Source organism: Carassius gibelio, chromosome A13 (assembly GCF_023724105.1).
Source record: "Carassius gibelio isolate Cgi1373 ecotype wild population from Czech Republic chromosome A13, carGib1.2-hapl.c, whole genome shotgun sequence".
NCBI lineage: Eukaryota > Metazoa > Chordata > Actinopteri > Cypriniformes > Cyprinidae > Carassius > Carassius gibelio.
The window spans coordinates 3,358,844-3,386,262 of record NC_068383.1 but is presented as its reverse complement, the minus strand read 5'-3'; the positions used below and the strand labels follow the sequence as shown (position 1 = coordinate 3,386,262).

At 36.5% G+C, this 27,419-nt stretch overlaps 2 protein-coding genes across 5 annotated transcripts; both read left to right on the top strand.

Moving 5' to 3' along the window:
* The first annotated feature begins 166 nt into the window (after positions 1 to 166).
* tmem63ba (transmembrane protein 63Ba) lies at positions 167 to 24,718 on the top strand. 3 transcript variants are annotated; one of them, XM_052612477.1, is made up of 24 exons: positions 167 to 473; positions 8,091 to 8,315; positions 9,215 to 9,294; positions 10,632 to 10,679; positions 12,595 to 12,685; positions 13,573 to 13,610; positions 14,188 to 14,330; positions 14,447 to 14,498; positions 14,585 to 14,693; positions 15,230 to 15,300; positions 16,360 to 16,440; positions 16,622 to 16,745; positions 17,899 to 18,032; positions 18,257 to 18,394; positions 19,380 to 19,533; positions 19,643 to 19,749; positions 19,879 to 19,965; positions 20,491 to 20,556; positions 20,686 to 20,848; positions 20,940 to 21,045; positions 21,135 to 21,302; positions 21,550 to 21,665; positions 21,768 to 21,830; positions 21,961 to 24,718. In XM_052612477.1, the coding sequence occupies exons 2-24, from the start codon at positions 8,121 to 8,123 to the stop codon at positions 22,117 to 22,119; spliced, it is 2,493 nt and encodes an 830-aa protein (XP_052468437.1). In that variant the 5' UTR covers positions 167 to 473; positions 8,091 to 8,120; the 3' UTR covers positions 22,120 to 24,718. The 3 variants fall into 3 exon arrangements, with proteins under 3 accessions (XP_052468437.1, XP_052468438.1, XP_052468436.1); XM_052612476.1 differs by having other exon boundaries at positions 168 to 473; positions 21,964 to 24,718; XM_052612478.1 differs by lacking the exon at positions 10,632 to 10,679.
* Positions 24,719 to 25,928: 1,210 nt separating this feature from the next.
* LOC128026756 (zinc transporter ZIP9-B-like) lies at positions 25,929 to 27,406 on the top strand. Of its 2 annotated transcripts, none has more exons than XM_052614021.1 (3): positions 25,929 to 26,205; positions 26,639 to 26,741; positions 26,931 to 27,406. In XM_052614021.1, the coding sequence occupies exons 1-3, from the start codon at positions 26,110 to 26,112 to the stop codon at positions 27,248 to 27,250; spliced, it is 519 nt and encodes a 172-aa protein (XP_052469981.1). In that variant the 5' UTR covers positions 25,929 to 26,109; the 3' UTR covers positions 27,251 to 27,406. The 2 variants fall into 2 exon arrangements, with proteins under 2 accessions (XP_052469981.1, XP_052469980.1); XM_052614020.1 differs by having other exon boundaries at positions 25,933 to 26,205; positions 26,636 to 26,741; positions 26,931 to 27,393.
* The last annotated feature ends 13 nt before the right edge of the window (positions 27,407 to 27,419 follow it).

Sequence of the window (27,419 nt, the reverse complement as noted above, 5' to 3'; positions counted from 1 at the left end):
TAGATTGCAGCCAATTTTAGCTATATTAGTGCGCAACAACCACCACCATGTGGCAAAGTCGTTTAAAAGAACGAATGTGACCGAACAATTCCGAGACAATCCGACTAAAACCGAACACCAAGCGAACGTGCGCCACATAATTCGAAAGCGGAGCCGAGTGTGACCGAAAGAACCCGGAGAGGGCCGATCTTGGACGACGCCCCAGCTGAGACACTGTTCGTGTGTTGCCTATCAACCGCTCGTACATACACCGGCCCGACACATCACAGCCATGCTAGGGCTTGTTGAGTATCAGTGTCGTACAGATGAGACACTAACTGAATGATGGACTAATCCTCTGCATTTTGTTTTTCCCAACACTATTAAACCGTTTTGAGGAAATATTAACCTGGAGTTCTGAGACTGTTACGGTTATTTGGGTATTACAGAAGTAGCTAGCCGAAAGCTACTTTGGCTTTGACCACTGCGGCCAGGTGAGTTATCTTAACTTGTAACATCTAAACTAACTAATTTAAGCGTTGTTAGTCTGATCATTGTGTTGGACTAGTTTTAGTACAAGAACTTATACAAATGTTAAACAATTGAGATCCACCTAACGTTACCCTGAATGGCTAACAGTTCGGCTAGAGCGCATTAGCCGTAACGTTAACCAACTAAGAATTTAACTTTATTCATAAATATTTTCATATATATCAGTACATAATTACCTGTTGTATATCTTTAATAATGAAAATATATAACGAATATCTCACAGCCAGTGTGTACGTTAGCTTGCACGGTTATTTTGATGTCGATTAGCCTCACCTTAACGTTACAGCTGTTTTTCTAAAAGTCTAGTAAATGTTGATGGTATCTGCTGTGGTTATTATTGAGCTCGATGTACTTGAGGTGATATGTGGCACAGCTAATCTGTCGATTAGTGTCAATCCTCACCAGAATCATGACAGATTATGGTGGACTCTAGTGACATATTCTGATCCATCCGACTATAAAGTCACTCGAGTTTTATGAAGGCATCTAAATCAAATGTTACTTAATGTTCTGATATGTTGAATTTGAGCTTCTAGAATTTTTAATGTATTGTCTGCGAATATGAAACTGCATTAAACTGTTTAAAGCAGGGGTTTCAAATTGGGGTCTGCAAGAAAAAAAAAATCATTAAAATCAACTAAATAAATCAGGAAATCAAATATATTTGTTTTAATAAATAATAGATCTAACAGCATAGCACTATTTTATCGGGTAGAATAATTTGAGTAATATAAACTAAATATTTTCTAAGTAATATCTGACACAAATTTATCATTTTAATTTTTCACAGTATCATTGGGTCTTTATATATAAACATACAGTATATAGGTTCATTTTAGATTTTAAAATAAAGTAATTATTCATGGCATCTATGAAATGGAAAACCCCAGGTCTACTCTGTAATATATATAAGTTGTAAGTAAAATGATTAAAGATTATCAGTGTATGGATCACAAGACAAAATGATTTCAGTCTTTCTACTTAAAAATGACATGTTTAATTAAATGTTACTTGCCTTTTTTTTTCTTTTTCTTTTTTTAATATTTGATAATTTTACAGTACCAGCAATTTCTAAGTGACCAAGTTGTCAATGTAGAGAAATCAAGTAAGCATGATTTTATGTAGTTATATGATGGACACTGTTGTGTTGTTTATTTACATACTAATTAGTTACTTTGACTTTTTAATCTATGGCAGCTTTCATGTTTGAGAAGAAACCACTTGTAACCTGTAGCCATCTACATGTTGTATGAGTGTCTTGGGTTAAATACGTTTTTTATTGGTATTCCAGACTTTGTGATATGTTAAAACTTTACCAAAGCTGAAATCTGCCAGGTTTGTTTATCCTGTGGCAAATCACTTCATTTCAGTTTTCTGCTGCAGCTCTATGATCCTAGCGTTTGGCCTCTGGCACAGCTTAGTGCAATGAAAATCAATATATTGAGCTCATTGATGTCTGAGCTCAATAATGGCTTCTAGAAATTTGATACAGATTTAAAACAGTTTCAGCACATTTCAAAAAGATAAAGGCCTTTGGAGTCAGAATCCAGTTTCCCCTTTGAGCTTGGCTGGAGTTTATGAAACTGAGGAGAATGTCAGATCTTACAAAGCTCCTTTAAAATAGGTCTGAAGGCCTGTTCACACCAAGGATGATAATTATTAAGATAACTCTAAAGATATATGTCCTAAAATCGTTGTCAATATTAAAGAATAACAGAGTCCGAACCACGGCTATAACGATGTTGTGTGTGAACGGGCCTTTACTCAGCAAGATAAAGACTGCTTCTGGGACTCACTTCACATCCGATCATCTCTGACGAGAATGTACAGTTTGCATGGTATAGCAAACAAGATTCAGATGTACTGCCTCCATGTGAGCCTTAGGCTTTAGTTGGCTTTATTAATAGTCAATGGCAGTTACTGATCTCGAGAGCCCGGGGTGAAAGACTGACTATGCTCCATTTACTGACTCAAAATTAACACTTATTCATGTTAGCTTTGAATTCACTACATTTCGGAAGCATGAATGATTGTAATTTTAGCAGTAAAAGACTGTAAAATGTCATGGTAAAAACCTTGTACTAACAGAGATGTAAGATACTGTTACTAAAGGGAAATAAATTACTGCTAAATGTGCAGTTTTTGTTATTGAAAAATAACAAGTCATCTTATAAAACATTTAACACTTCACCTTTGATGCTTAGACATAAAGGTAAATGAAAATGAATATGACTCACAAGTTTAAAATAAAGTGTTTAGCACTGGATCAAGTAGATACATTTAATAAAATTCAGTAGCAGAAAAAAAGCAAAGGGAATAATTGTACTTGTATTACACAGTCCACTGAAACCAATTCTACTTTAAGACCACTGCTAATGTTTATGAACTGATATCATGTTGACCTTGGACATTATGTCATAATATGTTATTTACAGCTCTGCTGTTATGAAATGGTGCCAGTATTACTTCACTCTTGTAATGTGGTTAATGATCGCCAGTTTCCTTTCACCTTGAGGCCAACAACCACAGAAAAAACTGATTACCAGAACGACACATTCCTATTCACAGCATTTGATTTGTCTGTCCTTCTCATGAAGGCTAAACTCTGAAGTGTAGTCCAACGGGGCATGAAGATGACATATTTGTAAGCAGAATGATAGTGTCTTGAGTGTAGGAATGACTTGTTTGTTGGTTTGTTTTTTAGGTTTTTACAGGCAATAGCAGTTGTTCGAACTGATCCAAGAACACTCGCTCCCATGATGTAACTCTCCATTTAAAAAGTAGCAAGGCTAAAGTATTATTAATGGTTGTGCACCAATCAGAATTACATGACACCATGATACTGGATGCAGAAAAAAAAAAATTCAAATTAATTAATATCATTTCTGTATGTATAGTTTCAGAATGCATCACTCAAACAGTAGGTGCTGGTCATATAATTAGAATATCATCAAAAAGTTGATTTATTTCAATAATTCCGTTCAAAAAGCCACTACTGAATTTGGGATGTTCTTTAGTTGTCAGTTATAATCATCAAAATTAAAAGAAATAAACATTTGAAATATATCAGTCTGTGCGTAATGAATGAATATAATATACAAGTTTTGTATGGAATTAGGGAAAAAATCAACTTGTTAATTATATTCTAATTATATGACCAGCACCTGTATACTGTACACGTATCCAGAAACGCATGATCAGTGTGATTATTAATGTTGATGCATTTCAGTTTGAAATGTCTATTTAATTTGTATTTAACTTGTTCATTATATTTAATTTAAGATAAATATTGTGAAATTTGACATTTGAATAATATTTGAAAATTTGCATTATATTTGAAAATGAAATTTGAAAGTGTTGAACTTATTTTAGAGAACTATGTTGATACAATTTATTCTACAATTCAGTTAAAATTATTTTAATGGTAAATTCCAGCATTATGTGATTTGTGGCCAATTTGATTCAAATTCAGACTCATGACTTGAATAGGAACCAGTTTTTTAAAATTTCTCTGTTTTGCCCAACCCTGATATTAGTAAATGCTGCAGGTGTTATTAACTTGTATAGATCAATACCGTTGGCCTAAGATGATAAACTTTCAGAGACACCGTAACTACTGTTAAAGATCATGTGAGTTTAGCAGAGCCGAGTCTAATGATAATGGCACAAATGAGGTCAGTGAGGCTGTGCTATAGATCAGGAGTTTCAGCAGCACTGGAGAAAAGTTACATCGGAATCTTCTTTTCATCTCTCCATTTCAAGAAAGTTCATTTGTTTAATCAATACTATGAAAGCAACATCATGTGCTAGATAAATAATTGAATATAACAAAAAAATCAGCAGTGGTTTGTAGCCTTGTTGAGGTCAGAAGTTTCAGTTCAGTTCAGAACGTAACGAGTGTCAGCATGTTACGGGAACTGATGTTCAGAATCAGTTCTCTCATCTCTAAAAACAGGTGAAAGAGCAACGGTCTTTCAGAGCTCAGGATGCATTCAACATGAGGCCTTTTTCAAACCATTGACTGTCAGATTCAGATGGACCGCTGTTCAACACTATGTGTTTTGAATACGCAATGCCAGGAAATCACAAGATCTGTCCATTTGGCAGCAGACCTAATTGAGCATTAATAAAGAAGGGCTCTCTGTGAATGGGTCTCTATAATATGGATCATTTGCAACCTGATGCTTTTATTAGAGCTTGGCTGTCACAAGCTTGTAACATTTTCTGTCATGCGCTGTTTGTTTTCATGACTCTGCGTTAGCATTGAGTTCAGAAGAACAGCAGCGGGGTGGATGTCCCAGCCATCTGTCCCAAAGCCTCCTAGAGACATTAGTCTGATGTCTACAGGCAAGAAAGTATGAATTGTTTGACAGCTGCCAAAGGCAATGCATTTTGTGGTTTCTTTTATCAATTCTTTTAACATGGCTGAATCTCATTAATCTAATTTGAGATTCTCGCTGTTTGATTCTGTTTCGTGATAAAATGTGCCAGGAGCAGTTGCAGAAGTTTGCACAAACCCCTTCCCATGGGGACTTTATTAAAGCCTTCGTTTCAGATGCCCATTCACACTAAAAATATAACTATATTACAATCCAAACCAAAGCACAATATTGTTCTGTTTATTATAAATGCACAATGCAGTTTTGTTGTTAATTTTAAATGCTTATGAAAGCAAGATGTTCATTCATTGTCAGTATCATTAAAGTTATATACTGTACAAGAATTAGAACCATTATTAAAACTTTAGAGTTATTGTCATTTGTGTGAACAGGCCTATTTTGGCGCTATTTGTTTGTCAAAATTCCCTGAATCGTGGAAATTTCTTAGCTGGGTGATATAGTATTTCACCAAGCAGGAATTGGTGCTTGTGAAATGATGTCAAAGATGATGCTTATGGCTGACTCCACCTTCAACTGGTTTGGCACAGGACTTGGGTTTGTTACGAAACCCAGCATGTGACTTTCTGTCCCCATCACTCTTACGTGCTGTATTTATTTTCCATTGGAAAAGTCAGAGTCCTGCTGTCACTGTTCACATAACCTTGGTTCAGACATGAATCCACACCGCACAGCCCTTTTATGTGTATGTTGCATTACATTCTTTGTGCAATATATTAGCAAATGTAGCTACAAATGACAAGCAAATTAAACCGTAATATTTGGTCAACCTCATTTACCATGGCAATGAAAACAAACATCAGTTAAAATTAACCCCATTTAATTTGATTGCACATGTCTGTATAGTTTTATAGTTTATTTCAGCTTTAGTTCAGTTTTTTTGTTTTAGCTAGCTAAAATATGTATTTTTTTATTCTGTATTTAATTTCAGTTAACCTTAATTGTTTACTACTTTTTTCAGCTAACTACTTTAATAATGCTTTTATGGGGCTCTTTAGACTGGAAAAAAGGGAAAACCATTGCAGACATCAAAATTTCTTCCTTTTTTGTATCACAGATGAAAGAACACATTTCTTTCTCTCTTTTTTTCCATCTGTGAACTATTCTTTAAAGGGTTATTCCACTCCAAAATGAAAATTTTGTCATTAACCAGAGGATATTCTCCATAATGGCACTACGGTGATGCAGAGAGACATAAGAGACGAATTGTTTAAAAAAAGTAGGGCCGGGACTCGATTAAAAAAATTAATCTAATTAATTAGAGGCTTTGTAATTAATTAATCGAAATTAATCGCATTTTAATCGCATATAAATATTTGACCTGAGAACAGTGAGAAGTAATTTTTTTTTTCACATGAATTTATAGTATACCATTAAATAATGACTGAATACATAAGCTTAAGCAACAAAATATTGTTTATTTTTGTTCAACCAAGTCTAGCAGACCAGTGCAATTTTTGCCATGAAGTGTAGCAATAGCATATTTAGAAACAATTTAGAAATAGTACATTTCAGAAATTCAGGAAACTTATAGGTGCTGGAACCTTCTGTAAAGAGTTTTTTAAGTAAAACACAATACTGTCAATTACATTCAGAACATTGGAAACACTGACTATTAGAAAACATCTCTCTGTTGCTTCAGAGGCCATAACATACTAAGTCCAACCTCAATAACCTTGGCCAAAACAATAAAGAGTTCAATATAAACTGTTGCACCAACAAAATAATACATAGTTCAACATAAAGTGTAAAGTCCACGCTAACTGCTATATGTTTTGCGTTGAGGTGATACTTGGGGCTCGATGTGCTGCAGTGATATGAGAAGCGAACGCTAGTTGGAGCTCCAGTATAATCGGTCCGCCGAAACAAATCCAGTGAGAAACGTTCCGCGGTGCAAAAATAAGTTATTAAAAATGCAGGAATTTTTTTTTCTGTAATTAATTAATCTTAGTTAACGCGTTATTTTTTGTGTAATTAATTAATCTCAATTAACGCGTTAAAGTCCCGGCCCTAAAAAAAAAAGTAATTATTTTTGTTTTCTTTGTGTACACAAAGTATTCCCTTCATAACATAATCTCTATTATAGATCAGTGGTTCTGTAGTATTAACCCCAACCGCCGCCACCGATTTCAACATCCATATCAATGTTTCACTGCCAAGCTTGTAGACATCGCCTACTTGACAGTGTAATTTACTTGGCAGGCTGTGGGACGGTCACGTCCAAAATATCTTAAATTATGTTCTGAAGATGAGATGACGAAGCTTTTACACATTTGGAACGACATGGGGGTAAGTGATTAATGATAAAATTTTCATTTTGGGGTTGAGTATCCCTTTAGACAGTATTGGCTGGGAAGTTTACACTGCTCCCTCAGAAAGAACTTGGTACAGTTGGCACATTTTGTTTCAGAGAGTCAGCTTGAAACGATTGACTGACCTCTGCTTGTCCATTTGTCAAGCAGTTTCGTGGCTTATCTCACTGTAGGAGGAATATAGATGTGTCTCAGCAGCAGCATGCCAGAGCACAACATGCACAGTCTTGGAGTTCCACAGATGTTTTAATGTAGAGATCTGTTTTCAGTTACTCTCAACAAAGCTTTCATGCGGTTTCATAATTTGCTAAGTCATGCCTTTAGACACCAGGCTGATTTATGATATTAAGCTGTGGCTGCTGATGGGTGTTGATGTGTTTTCTCTGCATTCTCTAACAGGTTACCAAGACTGGTCTTTCCTGTCTGATTATTTCCTAAACCGTTCTCCTTACTTTTTAGAAGAAAGAATGAGCCAGATTCATTGTTTCCTTTTAATGTAGTCTTTTGATTTTTAAATTTGCTAGTTCAGCTAAGCAGTTCTCTACTAAATCTAAACTGTCTATGCCATTTCTTTAAAGTACAGTAGTAGTTCACCTTAAAATTACCATTCGGCCATCATTTACTCTCCGTCATGTTGTTACGAATTTCTATAACTTTCTTCTGTAAAACGCAAAAGATGGTAAGCAAAATGACAGACTTCTACAATGAAAGTGGGCTATTTTTATTTTTGCTGCACATACAGACCCCATGTGATCAATATTAGAGCTTTGAGTCATCTGTATGCTAGTATACCCCTAAAAAAATGTTTTTAAATGCACATTATCACCCTCTACATCTTATCTTCAAACAGGTGGAGTTTCAGCATGCAGCAGTACTGAGGATGCTGATTGTCTTAGCTTTGCTCGTGATGGCTGCGACCGGTGAAGCTGAGGTCTGCACAGGCACTGACAACTGCTCCAACTCCAATGGCTCCAAGGACTTCTGCTATTCGGCCCGGATCCGCAGCACCGTGCTCCAGGGCCTGCCCTTTGGAGGAGTGCCCACCGTACTTGCCCTTGACTTCATGTGCTTCTTGGTGTGCATCACAGGCTTAAAATTTTCAGTTGTTGTTCATTTGCCATGAGTTTGTCATTCAAAGTCAACATGCAATCAGTCTTAATCATCTTTACTTTCTCAATACCTGTTCTTGGTTTAATGCATGATTCAGGCTTGTTGTTGAATGTTAACCCATTGTAAAATAGTTGTTTAGGTTACTCTTGTAGGTAATGTACTTTTTAATAGGACATCCAACATCATAAGGATAAACACAAGTCTATTCTGGTATGGAACACACTTTTCACAATTCAAATGGGTTGTGAAAGCTGTTTCCATGTTGACTTTAAAATGTAAACAAACACTGAATGGTGCGGTTAAAGACACACATTTTCTGCCGGCACTTAACCAATCTATAACCCTAAACCAATGCACTTGCAAATAAAAAAACAAAAAGAAAATCATTTTCTTTCACTTCTCTACATTTCTCAACTGCTCTAGTTTATTTCCCAACCAAGCAGTCTTATAAACGTGGCATTGTATACTGAGAATATTGCTGCTTCTGTGACAATTCACTTATGCTAATCTATTTTAAGTCACTTTGAATAAAAGCATCTCCTAAATGCATATTGTAAGTGTTAATAAACATGTGGCTGAGGATGCATAAAACAGTATCAAATTCAGTGGACGTCAGCAGAACTTTCCGTGAAATTCTGCAGGCCTTTATGATCCACAATGCACATATTTGTGATTATTTTGGGCCTCAGAAAAATAAATGTTTGTTTTCCTGCAGTTCTAAGTTTTACCACTGTAGGAATGTTTCATAATTGTGCTTAATTTGCATGTGCTATTTGTCACATATTTGCAGTGTTGTGCATTTGAATACATGTGTGGAATGAGATGTGAAATTGAATGTGTAATGTGTATGTTCTGTGTCTCCAGGTGCTGCTATGTGTGTTCTCTTTCTTGAGGAAGGTGGCATTTGATTATGGCCGTCTTGCATTGGTCTCTGATGCTGACAGGTAAAAATTAATAGTAGCTTTCTCTAATATACAACTTTAAACAAACATTTATTTACCGTTTTGCACGTAGGCCTGTTCTGTTGTTATTCTAATTACCGCAATGTGCAAAAATTCTCATTTGCAGTACCGTAATACTGAAAACTGTCATTTTTTTAAAACTGTAAAACACAACTGCACCATTGGGGCAATATTTCCAGCGTTTCATACTGCGGCCTCAGCTGGCTGAATTATCACAGCATGCTCTTGGCCCCAATATAACCCCAAACAAACACTCATCTTTCCTGCACTGGGTAACATTTTGTGAAACTGTCAGGCTGTATATTTACAGCTGGACACTCAATCCATCAGTCATGATTTGGACAAGACCTCTGATTTGGCAAAAGAAAAGAGAAAATGCATCCTGCAGCAGTGTTTCTTGCATTCAACACTTCGTGATCTCAGCAGCTGCATAATGGGTTTAGCTAATGGATTTGTTGTACAGATCTGAAGCTTCTACCTTTCCAAAAGCTCAGCCAGTCTTATTTGATAAGTAATATGACCCTGCCTTTCAATCATACTCGTATCCTTTGATTTAGAAACTGGTTTGACCAGCATGTAAGTGCACAAGAGATTATGTTTAAGGGGGATCTGATTATATTCCGGGCATCTCAATCATAATTTTGTGTCCTGCCAGATCCTACAGTCACTATGCAGATGTCAAAACCTGTTTTCCAGGTTGCAGGCTAGCACATCTATTTAAAAAAAACATGATTCAGCTGGGAGTCAGATCCACTCACTGTATTTTAAGAACAAGTCTTGGGTGTTATCTAGTCATTTTTTAAGGATTATTTGAGGAGGTGTCCACCCTTAAATGTGATGAATGTTTTCTGTGTACCCATCCAACATTCACTGATCTGTTTTGAACATTTACTTCCTTAAACACTTCCCTGAATTACAACATGTACATTATGACTTCCCAGTTCTCTATTTAAATGTCATAAAAGTTTAAGAGTGAAAAGTCTGATCATGAAGCCAAGTGCCTGTTACAACTTGGCAGTGCATTACTTTTTTAGTGAATAATTCAAAGGTTAATTGCTGCACTCGCACCATTTGTCCCGAGGTATTTTTCATGTTTTTGTCCCTAAAACATTTAGAACTGTTTCCTTGAGTCACAGATTAATCTTGCTTACAAACAGGTCAAGCTGACAATACTAGTTTATATTTATAATATATTACTAGTATATATACATATATATATATATATGAAAAATTACTAGTGTCATTGCATTACAAATGAGTGATCTCATATTTTGACAGATTTCTGTCAAGCATGAACTTTAGTGTTTGTTTTCCCTCAGCCGTAGGCAGAATCCACAGTATCAACGTCTGGACGATCAGGAGGAATAGTATGTGTTGTTTTTAAACTTCAGCTCTCTCTTCCAAGGACGCCTTGTGTCTGCTTTTTGAATTTACCCTCTGGCATTTCTTCTGTTGTGTGCTCTTTCGGGGGAATTTTGGTTGAATTTGTTCACTGTGTACTGTTTCTAACTCTTTTTACTTCCTTCTATTGTCCTTTTTTTAATGACTTCCTTCAAAGAGTCCACTGGTTGAGGGTTTCTCAAGATACTAATGAAATTTACCTGAACTAATCAATATAATTGTGTTTCTTATGAATTGGTGTCTTTTAAAGGTGAATTGTGTATTTTCTGCACCAAACAAAATTGTACAAATGTTTCCAAACAGATTTCCTAATCTCTCCCACATTTTCTCATCACCATCTTCCATTGTTGAAATAAACAAGATAGTCCTGTCCCAAACTCACAGCACAAGTCGGACTGCTCCAACAAACAGGGGAATGTTTTACAAGTGCCAATGTGACTTCACATGGTTTACTTATATTTTTCTCCATGTAAAACTGGAATTTGACAGAGTTATTGTAACATTGCAAAAACGACACTCTTCATCATTAAATAATATATTTTTGTTCATTAAAGCGTGCACTTTCTGGCTAGGGTCTTAGCACCCTATAAGTCCCACAGGGAAGAGGCTTACAGGGAGAGGTAAAACATCCTGTGGTGGCATAGAAAACCCCTGTGTAACTGGAAGACCTAGTTTTGATGGATGCCTGTGATTTGTCAATGGATAAATGGATAGGATACTTACTCCAAGTGCCCTGTAGAAGTGGCCCTATAGAATCCGTCCAATTGTTTGTGAATATTATAGCTAGAGAATGACATGCATACTGGCCTCAAAAATATATTTTTATATTTAAGGCATACTTGCATGTATGTTGAACTAAATTGCATTTGTCAATTTAATTTAAAAACAAAAAAACAGCACACCCACACTTTTAAGCTAAATGCAGTTGATATTTTGTCACCTAATGCACTGTAGGTTCATATTAAGTGTGGCATTTGGAGGCCACTGTATCATCAAATAGAGTTGTTAAAGTTTAATCTCTACCCAGTTCTTGATGAGTCTTTCTCCGTTTAACACACTCTGGTTTCTAATCAACTCTAAATGTATGCTCCTCTCTTTGCATGTTCTTCTCCTTTCTAGGTTTACTGTAGTCTCTTTGTGAACAGTTTGTGTGCATTGTCTCTCGACTGCTAACGCTAACTCTTGTGTTTGAGTTGTTTGCACAGTCACTTATTGCTGCATGCCTGACATGTTAGCCTTGATATGGCCTGATGTAGCTGGAGTAATTTGAGCTTGGAGGGCCTAGCAGTGCCCATCACTTATTAAGAAGCTGGCATCAAATTGACCCTGTGAAGATGCTAAGATAAAGTTAACCGTTATTAAAAGATTAGTTCATCCAGAATTAAAATTTTGTCATTTACTAAGCCATGTGTTGTTCCAAAACCCATATGACTTTCTTCTGTGGAACACACAAGATATATATGTGTCATGATTGATTGATTTTTTTCTATGCATAGTAATAAATGTGGACTGCTACTTTGTGTGTGTGTGTTATTTGCTGGAAGTATTAGTTCTCAAATCTTATTCACTTGTATTCATTCATTAAAAAAACACTGGTGCATAACACCACGTTTCTCTCCTTACTGACTTGACGAGACAAGTATTTTTATTTGTGAAGATTTTGAGAAAAAAGATCTGTAGCCAAGAGGAAGATTTTCAGTGAAAGATCATATTGCTTTTTGGGATGAACTAAACCTTTAACATGATCATACAGATCAATCTATAATCCTTATTACAATTACTGCTGAATGAAGTGGCATGCCATTAAGTGACTGTACTTGTGTGTTCACTTGAGTGCTGTGCTCTGAGGGCACGTGTTTAATAATGTGTGTCTGTGTTCAGTGTGGGCTCCGCCATGCAGACGCCTGCTGACTCCCGATACGAGCGTCTCACCTCTGTGTCCAGCTCACTCGACTTTGAGCAAAGGGACAATGTAAGTAGCTTGCAAGGTCATTAATGTGGACTCTTATGACTATGTTCAGAATGGAATACACTGTATACAGTCTACTTTGTTAATATATGTTTGTAAAACAGCATTCAATATGCAGCAGTGGGCATCAAGGCTCTATCTGCAATGCTCTTTATGTGAAAGTCAAAGCAGCACATAAGTCAAGAGCAAGCCCTGGCATGAGAGATTTTAAAGGAGAGATCATTCTCTAAATAGAAGATGAACTTGAGCGCATTTCATCATCCGGGTTTCTGTCCATATAGAAAAAAGTGTGCATTTGTTCACAGTATACATGCACACTACAAAAGTATTAAAGGTGCTATAAAAAAGTTTGCCATTCTGAACATACCCTTTGTCTTCCTTGCTCATGTATTTGCTCTTTCACGCTCCTATTCACACAATCTGAAAAGCGCACGCAGGAAGTATTTCTTTTCATCTACTATAACTCTGTTCACACCTGTGCATTTTGTAAAAGCACACATGCCTTTTGACAGCCATTTGTTTGCCTCTCCCTGCCCTGCTGTGATCTGGAAAAACTGCACTTGTGTAAACTGGTGTCACATGCACCCATGCTGCCTCTAACAACTCCAAAAAACTGCATTAGAGACTGTCAATGTCTCTGAAGATGATGATGCACAGGGCAACTTCTTGAGCAATGTGGCCATCAGCGGGCAACCAGGAGAGACACAGGGCCCACAACCGATCGGAATTATCCTGATAGAAATTTGTTGGCCATTCTCAATAGGAAAGTGCCCAAGCAACATCGCTCTGCAACATTGCTCTGTTTATCATCACCTTCGATGTTGAAGTGACTGACAGACAACAGTTAGCGTGCACTGAATATGATGTTCTATTCTTTGACTCTGTTATAGGGCTTGTGTTCCTGGCTAACCGCCATCTTCAGGATAAAGTGAGTCCTTTCTGCATTTGCTTTATGAACATACTGTAACTACTGAAATGAAGACTATTCCAACTGTGCTAAAACAACTGTATTAACACTTTAACCACATTTACATGTCAGCAGTTCCCAGGGTCCTTTTCAAATTAGAAGGAAGTAGGATAGATACTACCATTCCTTAACACCAGAAGATTATTTCAGTTGTTATATAAGAAGTTTAAAGCTAAAAGTTAATTATATTATATTATATTATACTTTATTCAATGTTACCCACTGTAATTGGATTATTTTTTATCAACTATTTCACTTATAGTGTTTATATTGTGAACTGAATGTTGTGCTTGTTTAATGAAATAATATTAATAAATAATTAAAATGATATATAAAATATTATTTTTTTGCATAACTAAACATAGATTAGAACAGAACATTTTAAAAATGATTCAGTTTTTTCTTTCTTTTTTTTCTTTTTTGAAGTGATGATGATAGTAAATGTAAATCCAAAGCAAGTATTTACCCATATTTCAAGTTTAAGACACCTGGCTAAAAAAGTTACTGTAATACTGACATGTCTCTCTCACACTTCCAGAGATGACGAGATCAGGGAGAAGTGCGGTGAGGATTCTGTGCACTACCTCTCATTCCAGCGGCACATCATTGGTCTGTTGGTAGTGGTGGGCGTGCTCTCCGTGGGCATCGTCCTGCCCGTCAACTTCTCAGGAGACCTGTTAGGTGAGTCAGAAAAATTTGAGAACGAGTTATGTAGGATTACTCATCTGAACGCAGCCATTCGAGTTTATATGACTAAAGACTCCCTATGACCCACTTCTTATCTTCTGTTTCTCCAGAAAATAATGCCTACAGTTTTGGGCGAACTACAATAGCCAACTTAAAATCTGGGTAAGGCCGGGTAATGTGACACTATGAAATAAGTCTTGAATGACTGTTGATGAATAAATCATCTCTTTGTTTTTGCTCTCTTTCAGTAATAATCTGCTATGGCTGCACACTACATTTGCCTTCTTATATCTGTTACTGACTGTGTACAGCATGAGGAGACACACATCCAAGATGCACTACAAGGAGGATGACTTGGTGAGCAGAGAGAGAAATGTTCTGGGTTCAATACAAGTTCCTATCTACAACATATTTGACATAATGTCCTTTACCACATAAAATAATCATAGTTAAGCACATTTGAAAATTTTACCTAGGCTATAAGTGCCTTACAGTAACCAACGTTTGTATCGAACCAGGAAAATTAATTTATTTTATAGATTTTGACTTGAACCCAAATTCACAATTACTCAAATATTTCATTTTCCCGCTATGGACCTTAATCAGAGTAAACATCCCACTGCAACCCACTTTACTTGCATAATCTAGCATATTTTTGAGTGAAACAGGATATTTAACTTAAAAAAAAAAAATGAAGAGTGGATGATGGTGACGTTGTGCCATATCAAATTAAATATGTCTTTCCTGACTAAGGTCCACAGTTTAGTGTTGCTCTTTTATAAATATATATAATATTGCTCTGTTAGTGGGGTTTAACATAGAGCATTAATCAATATTATAGAATAAAGGATAATAAATAAACTCTAATGTCTCCAAATTGTCTCCATTCACAGGTGAAACGCACTTTATTCATTAACGGGATCACAAAATATGCAGAAGAGAGTCAAATAAAGCAGCATTTCGAGTAAGTTCTCAGTGAAAATACTAAATTTATGTTACAGTGTTAATTAGGATGTACATCAGCTGTGAGGGTGAGGTGTGTATTTATGCACATGCATGACTCGCTTTCCCATGTAGAAGATACCAAGAAATATTTTGATAAATGTCTAATCCAAGTCAGTGTTGTCTGCTGAAGCATTGTTGGATCTCCTTTTGTGTTCTGGATAAGTAACCCATTCCATTTTGGAACTACATAATGAAGAGTAACTAATGACAGATCATTTTTCATTTTTGGGTGGACTATCCCTTTAAGATTTCCCAGTCCACACAGTAAATTCAAGCTTAGTTCTGAGATGTGACCCATGTAATACAATCACAAACTTTTTGTTTTAATTGGTCTAAAGTGGTCATGTGGCTACAAGAGGCTCAGTGTGTCCACCCACTCAGTTTAACTAATCTCATTTACTGCTAAAGAATGTGCGGGACAATACATGTCTTTAACTTCTTCTGAGTCAAGGATTTCTAGAATTGACAATTGAGAAAGAGAAATGAGGATGTGTAGACCGAGGACAAGGAGGAAGAAAAGAACAAACACAAAGCAGACTCACAGACGTCTCAAAGCATATTGCAGTCTGTCCCTCTTAAGCCAACCGGGAAAAGAGTCATCAGTCCTTTAGACTCCCACAGATCTATTACTTTAGGATGGATAGAAATTTTGACTTAATAGTCTTTAGTGTTGTGTACTTCATATCAGAGACTGCTGTGTCATTATTTAGAAAGCAAGCCTACCAATTTGTTGTGTGCCAGTCTACTATTTTGGTACCATTGATTTTAGATTTACTCACCCTTATGCATCACATAAAAAGAAACAGTGGCTGGTCATTTTACATGTCGGTCAGTTTCTTCTTGTCTAAGTGAGTCATTCTTGGCCCGTGTGAAGTACAGTGTGCGCCAGACAATACTGAAGCCTGGCTCCTACAAGACTGTCAACACTGTGTTCCAGTGCCAGGTTAAAACTGTTTCCTGTCCTCCTCATGGGAGTTTTGTGTCTCTTACACTTTCAACTCTTTGTGTTTATATCCAGGAAAGCATATGAAAACTGTTTGGTTCTGGATGCTCGCATTTGTTATGATGTTGCCAAACTTATGTCCCTGGAGTCTGAAAGGTAACATTTTTTATTTTCAATTCGTTTTGCTTTCAATGACCCTTTGATGAAAAAGAACATAAATTGGCCTGAAAACCCTAAACTATTTTGTACCTTATTTATAGAAATTGCAACTCAAATGTTATGGAAGTAAACTTCACAGTCAGGCTCAATTCAGTGTTCTTGACTTTGTCTTATTCAGAAAAAAGGCAGAACGCAGCAAAAAGTTCTACACCGACCTGATGGCCAGGGAGCACATGCCCACTATGATTAACCCCAAACCCTGCGGCCACCTCTGCTGCTGCATCATCACGGGCTGCGAGCAGGTCAGATCATATGCATTATAGCCTCTCAAGTTTCAACTCAAAGAGTTTTGAATAGTAGCGGGTTTCTAGATCCCTCATTAGTAGATGAATCATCATACTTTTTACCTCACATTCAGAGTTAACACTGTAAAAAGCATGAACTGTCATCATGAATACACAACTTTTTCCCATCAGACATGCAATCAGTGCTCCACATCCTCTGTCTCGTGTGCTGCCCGCAGCTCCGCTTCTCTATATTTACAGTCAGGATGATGTACGCTCCACTGCTGTGAGACATGTTCAACATCAGCTCCCAAGCGTCCTTATTAGATAAACAGATTTCCCATTTGTCACTAGTCATTTTTGTGTAGCACTTCATGTCCCCCTGCTGGACGATGCCTGGAATGCTGTAGTCAGAATGACTTCTGGGAACACAAGCTCTTAACTGGCAAGCTTACAAAACATTAAATAGAGGGTTTGTTGATTAATTGTTGACTTGAAGCATTGAGAAGTAACAGAATTTAAAGGGACAGTCACCTGACATTAACCTTGTGAAGCCTGACATAAGAAATAATAGTAATCTAGTATAATCTTATTTGATACACCAGGCAAAAAAAATCAAGAAAAAAACCTCCTCAGTTTTATTCAGAGGTCCAAACTGAGCAAAAACATGCAATTTGGTGCAGTTTCTGATATTTTTATGGTCAAAAAGTAAGTAATAATTAAAATATATAATTATAAATAAATAAATTAGATCTAACGGACTACTTCAAAAAATGCATATAAAAATCAGTTGTCAATCCATATCTCACAGTAATGTCTTAGTAAGATGAAGTTTAAATGCTTAGTTTTATGATCAAAGCTTTGTAGTTTCTAAATGTATATAATGCATGGGCAATAAAGCAATAAGAATGCACCCAAGATATGTTGCCTCTTTTCCTGTAAAATGCATTGTTCATTAGATTACCATTGCTATTATAGTCACTTAGGCTTGAATTATAATTCTGAACGTCAGACGACACAGGCCAAAAAAATCACATAGATTTGCACTGAGGAATGGATGTAAGCCATATCAAGGAACCAATATATCCCACATGTTCCAGTTACAAATCTTTAAAACAAGTGCATTTTAGTAGCGATGTCTAACTCTTGTAATGCTAATCCATTCCTGCAGGAAGAGGCTGTGAACTATTACACCAAGCTCGAGGCCAAACTGAAGGACGAATACAGAAAAGAACGAGAAAAAGTCAACACTAAACCTCTGGGAATGGCTTTTGTGACCTTCCAGAATGAAGCAATGACTGCCCTGTAAGTCTAACAGACATTTTGGTCTTTTTGTGTGAATAAAACACAAACCAAAAAGTATCATTGAGGTACTATGATTTTCTTAGAGGTAAAATTGTACATAAATATTGTGATCATTCAGAAGTATCATGGTATTACCTTCTGATATTATCATGTTACACTCACAATACTTTACCAGAAGGAAAAATAATAATAATAATAATATATCTGATTTTCACCCTTCCCAGCATCCTGAAAGATTTTAACGCATGTCAGTGTCACGGCTGTCACTGTCGACGAGAGCCAAAGTGCTCCCCCTTCAGCGGCCTTCTCAACACATACAACTGGACAGTCACATATGCTCCAGATCCACTGAACGTTTACTGGTAACATCCTCATCCTAAATCTCATGAATTCATTATGAGCATACTCTCACAGAGCTAGACTTTGGACATAAACATAAGACTGACCACAGTTAGTTGTTTTTACATGCATGTAAATCTGAATTTGATGATACCACAATAATAATTAACTCCGAGCTGGACCTATAATGCATATTATTGATAAATGATATTGACTAGGGCTTGTCATTTCATATGCAATATGCATTAGATTGTGCAGGTCTGTGGGCTATTTTTGGAGACAATGATCAAGTTAAAATAATTTCTGTAGCATTTTACACAATGCATATTGTTTCACAGTAGCTTTACAGAACATGATGTTAATGTTTATAACATCTTAATATCTTCATGCCTTATAGTTGCATTTAGCAGTTTAGAGCTGTGCAATAATATAGTTTTCATTTTGCAATGATACATTCAATCTATATTTCTTGATAACTTTATTGCTACTGTGTTGCAATATAGTATATATCAGCCTACACAAGTGTACCGTTTGTATGTGGATAAATTTGTACATAATGGCATATTCAACTTTATATTAAGATCTGGACGATAATATAGTTACATTCAAAACAAAACAAAAAATCAGCAGGTGAGATTTGATATACAAGTAGTATATATTCCTTTACGTGAGTGTATGTATGCATGCAAATAAAGTGTGATATAATCTGTCCAACTTTACATATTGAACTATATGATAATAGATAACATTTTTGCAACAATATAAACAATCATGTGGGTGAGATCTGCTAGTATAGATTACGAATATACTGTATGTTTACAGGTAAATTAGGATTTACTATATATATATATAAGACTTAAGTGGAAAAAAGTTGAACATATATTTTGTCCGACTCCAACAAATCATACTTCATTTAGAAGTTTTTTAATAGAGAATGTGAAAAATAACAATAACTCCAGCACGGGGCACATACAGTAGTTGTATAATGTGTTACCTTGTTTTTCACAGGGAGCATTTGTCCACTGGTGGCCTCAAGTGGTGGCTCCGCTGCTTTATCATCAACTGCTTTCTCTTCCTCTTGCTCTTCTTCCTCACCACCCCTGCCATCATCATCTCCACCATGGACAAGTTCAACGTCACCAAACCCGTGGAGTACCTGAACGTAAGGAGTCTGTTAAACTGGGCATTAATGAGCATCAAATGCAGAGTGATTATTGGGTCATGATTCTGTAACTCATCACTTCCCATCCTTCCCCTGTCTGTTCCTCCAGAACCCCATCGTCACTCAGTTCTTCCCCACCCTGCTGTTGTGGTGCTTCTCGGCCCTTCTCCCCACAATCGTCTACTACTCTGCCTTCTTTGAGGCCCACTGGACACGGTACAATGCCAAATTCTGCATATCCCTGTATTTTTAATGACCTGGAGTTGTTCATCACTTAAGAGTTTCTAAACGAAACCATTTTCTGGTAAACACAACCCCTAAAATATGCATGACTTTTCCCTTTAGATCTGAAGAGAACAGAACAACCATGCACAAGTGCTACACCTTCCTCATCTTTATGGTTCTGCTGCTGCCGTCTCTAGGACTGAGCAGGTATTTTTATAACACTCGGTTTACATATAGAAGATAAACAGCTTTTATGCTAGAAAAAAAAAAAGTTATCCCATCTTAACCTTTCAAATGCCTTCAAATAGCACTGACTGCAAATAGTATTGTAATTTTCTCTCTTTAAGGAGATTATGTATTATTATTAAGTATTATGTATTTATTAGGCATCAACATTCTTCAGCATTATTTCACAAAACTACTACTGAGTCCTACTTTTAGGTTTTGCATCCTAACCATTTATATGATGTTTTATCATGTTATATTTTCCTGAATAAACCAACCATTAAGTTGTTGATATAATACACTAATTTGTGTGATTTAAATATTTAAACTTGAAATACGGTAATAGTCATTTGTATAATGGAAAATCTTGCCTTTTTTGTGTATTTTCACATCCAAAAGATTCTTTCTGATTATGGGAAATGGTTATTTATATCCTGGTTGCATTTGTCGTGTTGCCTCATTTCTCATTTGCATTAAACATTTCACATAATCTTTTCCAACATGCAGTCTGGATGTTTTTTTCCGCTGGCTCTTTGACAAGAAATTCCTTGACGAGGCAAAAGTCCGATTCGAGTAAGTCCACGAGAGGATTTGCAGCTTTAAAATCCTGTGTTACAGGGGTTATTGTTACAAAACATTTGGTTTATGCATATTTTCAAGATTGTAGATAAAGTTTTTATGGCTTCTTTTTTTCTCTATTAGGTGTGTCTTCCTTCCAGATAATGGAGCTTTCTTTGTGAACTATGTCATTGCGTCTGCCTTCATTGGTAACGCCATGGACCTGTTGCGCATTCCTTATTTTCTTATGTACATGATCCGGCTGTGTCTGGCACGTTCAGCAGCCGAGAGGCGCAACGTGAAGAAGGTATTCATTATGCTTACCCTTACTTTTGTTATTGTTATATTCAATAACTCATATCCTCATGTTGAAATTGCATTGTTCCATTTTGTTACAGCATCAAGCTTATGAGTTCCAGTTTGGAGCTGCTTACGCCTGGATGATGAATGTCTTTACTGTGGTCATGACCTACAGCATCACCTGTCCAATTATTGTGCCATTTGGTGAGTGACATTTCTCGCTCAAGAACTATAAAGAATTCTGGCATCATGGTGGCGCGTTTAAGACCGTATGATTTGACTTTTGTCTGCAGGACTGATGTACATGCTACTGAAGCACCTGGTGGACAGGTATAACATGTATTATGCCTACCTGCCCTCCAAGCTGGATAAGAAAATCCACTCTGGAGCTGTCAACCAGGTGGTGGCAGCACCCATCCTCTGCCTCTTCTGGCTGCTCTTCTTCTCTACTGTCCGTACAGGTAAGACAATGCCAGATAGTGTGTCTGTTCTACACACTCACAAGCTGCCTACCTACACAGAATTTTTAGGCATCATATACTAACTCTGGATGCAACGATAGCTCCAAACAGCAGGCAGCAGGGTTTCTCACTTGCACTTATTGTGGCCCAGTGGAAAACAAGGTTGAGAACCAGTGCTCTAGATGGAACTTCTTCTAATATGACGTTTTCCCCTCTTCTCTCTTGATTTCCTTGTTAAATTTGAAAGGTTTTGTTGCTCCAACATCGATGTTTACCTTTGTGGTTCTGATCATCACCATCATCATTTGCCTCTCCCATGTCGTCTTCGGTCACTTCAAATACCTCAGTGCGCACAATTACAAGGTCAGAAATAGCTCTGTCTGTTTATTCATTTTTTTTTTATAAATAAAACCAAGCCCAGAATTTTCTCTAATCTGCAGTGTGATTTTCCTGAATTCTCTACAGGTCGATATGGACGGTGTAGACAATGGACGACAACCAGATTCATCTCCACCTGTCAAGTCTGTTGTAAGTTATCATATTTTTACACCCCTAGTTTTAAGCATTTAACACTAGTTATTTAGTAGCTATTCATCTGGCATCACTATAATTCTATATTGTCACATTTTATTTCTTCACTCTTTTTATTGTATATCAGCAGACGTACGTCGCCCAAGTGCTACAGGACCCAAACACAGACGAGACAGGAAGCGGTGAGGACGAGGGGCAGGGGTTGTCACAGGGTGAGGAGGGGGTGAATGATGGTGATTTCCAATCAGGAGAGGACAGCCTTATTGAGAACGAGGTGCACCAGTGACCCAGGCAGGGCCACGCCATGTGCTCAACTTGGCAGGACTTTAACATGACCAAACAGAGATCCACTACACCGCTACACCTCACTTCACTTCCATCACAGCTGACGGCTAAAACACTCCTTTATCATTGAGGCTTGGAGACAGGATGGCCAGTTGTCAAGAATTTAGAGTGGCTTGTGATTGTACTCCACCTATATGAGTTTCACAATTATTCTCTAGAAGAAAGTTAGAAGAACAGTTACCCTGTTTGGTAGATACAGAGTTGCTTGCCATTACAATCGCATGTCTAGTAAATAAGACCAGAAACAGTAACAATTACTTATAATTTGCAATTAAGACTTTAATGTACCTATGTTATGATGAATTAAAAAACACCCATAGTGCTATCTCAAGAGGGCAGGAAAATTACATATTTGAGTGGATTTCACACATACGCTTAGTCAGATTTCTCCTCCAAATCTTTTGCATAAAAAAAAGATTTATTCTAAGGAAATTAGTTATGTAGAATAATGGTCAATTAAACTGTTTGGTGACTGTTAAAAGCAAAAATGGATAGATATGGCAACTACGTTTTAATCGAACAGAATCAAGTATCTCAGACTCATTTGATTTTAGATGTTTACCATCTGTAGTGCATAGAAACAACACATTTCAGTGATGGTCACGTCAAAATGTATCAAAATGCTTGTGGAATATACATCAGTCACCATGACAGACAGTTGAGCAGAATTAAGTTTTGATTTAGAAACCAGATTTATTTCTTTTTTGCCACTATACCACAATATATGTGAAGGAGCAAATTTCATTCTTCTCTATCAAAGTAAATTTATTTAACATAAAGGCCTTTATTAGTTCCATTTTGTATTCATAATTGTTGGGGAAAAAAAGGATCGAAAAACTCACTCCAGCCTGCTGAATTAACCAACTGTGAGGAAAACTGTCGCCGGACACTAATTGTATCACCATATACTTGGATTGGAAAAGCCACTTTCCCAGTCCAACGGACGGACTCAAAGGCAAATCACCATCCCTGGAACTATTCTCATGTCTACCCTTACGTCTTCTGCACATCCAGTGTTAAAATGTGGAATGATGCTACTTTCGGAATCAGGCATCAGATGGACCGATTTTAAATTGTGTTGCTCTACTGTGGAATGTTCTGTCAATAACTGATACTGTAGCAAAAAAGAACTTAAACGCACAGCAAATTCCCCATGTGGGCTTAAAGGTGGAATTTGTGAATGTGAATATATTTTTTCTTTTTGTTATGCATGGGTATGAAATAATGGTTTCATCAGGTTTTGGTGAATTTTTTTTTTCCTTTTTATTGGCACTAGCAAATGATGTTACACATCACCATTTTTGATCACTAAACATATTTTACTACTCATAGATGCTGTAAAGTGTGCATGGAAAACATAACCAGAAATCCCTGAACATCCTAAAAATTGGGTTTATGAGGATAGCAAGATATCTCACGGGGTCAAATATATCAATATGTCTTAATTATGGTCTTCTTTATTGCTATAGTGGTGTGTTCCTTGCAATTTTACCAGAGAATGAGAAATAACAGACATTTTTGCTACTTTGTCCATTAATGCATTTTTGTGTTTTTTGTCCATTGTTGAAATGAAACTCAGAACTGGAAACAGAATATTTTTTAGTTTTTCTTTCAAAATTGAGCAGACAAAGGCTGTGCCCGAGTACTTGCTTTAAAATATGTTTTTCTTTGTCCAACCTCTATATGGTTGATCTTTCCTGCTAGTGGACTTAAATAGTTCTCATTATGTCATTTATTGTTTACAGGAATAGCAATGCTGTGTTTAAACTGACCTTTTTTTCAACAAATGTTAACTTGAAACAGTTGTCGGGTGTTTGCAAACTTGTGAATTAAACATTAGGAAGCTAATCGGTGATATCTTTAATTTATTTAAATCACACTAGTCTACAAAATTTATCACTGAGGAGCTTGTAACTTTTAAATGCAAATAACACTGTAGGCTATGCACTTCATGTGGAATGTTTAACATTGTCATGGTGCATATCAAGCCATTTTTGTCAGTGATCTTGTTTGGATAACACTGAGTAACTGCAGTGCTTTGTACATCTGATGCTCTTGCTGCATAGATACTGTAGGGGATGACTGCATCCTGGATCCATTTAAGGAAAAACACTGTTTCAAGCATGATGCGGCAATAATTTATTTATGCATCTTTATAGGCTTTTCCCATTTGTTACAGATGTTGTCCACAATATTTATTTAATCTGTCAATAACTTTTCCGTCTTTTGAATTAATGGCCATTGGCCTGGAGTGAAGTGGTTAAATCAGTGTAATATTTTTGTAAATAGAAGCATTGAGCTGTTTTTGAAACACTAAACTATTTGCATTTGTGCAGCTTAGCCAGCAAAGCCATGTACAGTTGACAATGAATTGTTTGCTTTTGCCCTTTCAGATTTCCCTTAGGTTCGTACTTTGCTTGCGATTACTGCTTTTAATAGTTTTGTATTTCAACCTCCCCTCAAATTATCTTTTGTAGTGTCATCCTCAAACTCTTCCATGTCTTTGAACAATAAAATAGACTGACAAAACCATATAAAAACTGTCATGAAATTTTATTTACATAGAAATTCACTTATTCCACTTAAATTAAGTCATATGGGCTGTTTTATTCTATTATAGTTAAAATTGCTTTCATTGATTTCATTCTTTGCTAAAAAGCAATTCTAATTTTGGTACATTGTTCCACATCTACAAAAAAAATAATATCTGCTTCCAAACAGATTTTACAAATTTCTAAAGGACAGTCTCAAAATGCAAGTGTCAAATTTTCTTATAATAATATGGTTTTAAAACACTCTTTTTCTCCCTTAAGGAGTCATGATGTCATTTTATGGCAGCTTGCTTTTCTTTATCACGAAATAGTGAGTAAGTCACAATCTTTGACCTCTCAGTCTTGTGGTGGAGTCTTGTGATGCGCCTCAAGAGAAAAGAAAAAATAAGCTGATATCCGATTCACTACTGAATCTTTGGTTTCAACCGATTCTTTGCAATGATTCTGTCAAAACATTCAACTGCATTTGGCGAAAGAAAGCGTAAAGAAACATTATCAACGTTACATCGAGAAAGAGATAAAGGTCTTTGGATTAATTAATTATAATATCAACGTTCTGAATTCAAACTCCGGTGTATTATAACCAGTATATTTACAGCGTTCCAGTCGTGTTGTTTTATTTTTTTTAAATCACATATAACTTACACCTAAGTGTTCTTATAACAATATTCTCAGTGAATATGTTTTTAATACAGTTTAAAAAGTAATTTGTGAAGAAAAAGCGTCTTACCTCAGACTGTGCGAGTGTGATCTAACGTTAAATAAGTTCAACGGCTTTTACGATTTGAAATTTAGGTCACGTGCCTATTTAAAAACCGTCACAAAGTTTGAATATGAATATTTACAATTTATATAACGTTAAGTCTTAAATATTATTTTATTTGTTTGTTTCTTAACGTAGACAAAAAAAGTTCCCCAAAAGTATTTTGGCATTCACTATTCACAAACGTCTCGATTAAGTTATTTAAATATATGTAAATCTAATTATATTGATACATTTTGTTATGTTTTGAGGCAAATTACCTACGTATTCATATAACCAAATAGTAATGACATACTAATAAACAGCAATTTTACTACAAAAATGACTCGTAAATCTCCCGGAGAACACTGACTCGGTTCCTTCCATACGATTCTCTCAAATGAATCACTGAATCAGACTCTCCCCTGAGCATCAGGATCATGTAATGCTGTTCGTCTGACTCTAGGGGTGCAGTTTAGGGTTTTGGAAGGTGTTGAGACGTGGAGAAATCTCACTATGCTTTCCAGCGAGTGTTCAAAGAGGATACTGAGTATTTCTTTTGTGTTTTAGGGTGTTTGTTGCATGCGATGCCGCCTGAATGAGGTTTGATCGGAAGGGCTGAAGAGCAGAAGCAGTCATGGACGGAGCTTGGGCTGTTATTCTCATATCTCTCGCTATGTTCGTGGGATGTTTGGTGCTCGGGATTATTCCACTATTAATCAATTTATCAGAGGTAATATGATCAATATGCATATTCAGCAAATGCTGATAGTTTAACTTTAAACAGTACTGTAAAGCAGAGCATAATGGAATCTGACAGATGATGAATGCAGATAAAAAGAATGATTTTAGTAACACATGAAAATTGTTGCATCCATTACAGACGTACCTATATCAGTAAGGTTTTTACTATACTTTGTACTCTACCCAGCGTATCTGAGTTCAGTCACGTAGCTAGTTGTAGTTTCTGCATGCGAAACTTTCTGCTTTCTATCTGTAAATCTCTAAGAAGCAACCCCAATTAAAGTCCTTATACTTATAATTGTATATACTGTGAAACTTAAAAGTCCATGACTATAAACATCTAAGGCAGTAACCATGTATTTTGACATTGAAAATCAAGTTTATAGACATATTTCAAGACATTTTCTCCACCCTTACAGCAGAAACTGCAGCTGGTTACTGTACTGGGGGCGGGGCTTCTGTGTGGCACTGCTCTATCAATCATCATCCCAGAGGGGGTGGAGCTAATCCAGGAGTCATGGAAAGGTGAGATCTTCCTCTACTTTTTATTCATCCCCCTATTCAGAGAATGAATATGCACAGTTGTGCACACTTTTACAATGCCAAAGTATCTGAAGTAAGTTACCAGTGGAAACTCACTGCTGGTAGCCTCATATTGAGGAGATAACAATTGTCTATGTTTGCCAATACCTGTTTCTTCTCCTCCTCATGAAGACCAGTATTGCTCCGCTATGGGAGAGAATCAAAATATCTCTGAAATAAATTCAACACTTCATCTTGCCGCAAAGAAGGGTCTGCGTCCTCAGTTCTTCATTGGAGTCTCTCTCGTCTTGGGCTTTACGCTCATGTTTGTGGTGGACCAGATTGCCAACTACTGCTCTATGCAAGGTACCTCAGTGCTGCTTCTTATTAGAAACACATTTCAATACTTATCCACTCACTTCTTCAACATGGAGGTTGTGTTGAGAATAGAAATCAATAAGGGTGACCCTACTCCCTATTTTTCTGGACAAGTTCTGACCAGGATTTCTTAGTTGCCTTAAATGTCCATGTTTTGGTTTTGGTTTTGTTTTCCTATTCTTTATACGTTATATGTGTATTTGCACTGCTTTGATTGTTCTCTGTAGATCCCACCCTCTCGCACACCATGATTGGTCGATTGTGGACAATACCTGCACACTATTGGTCAAACTGGGTTTCAGT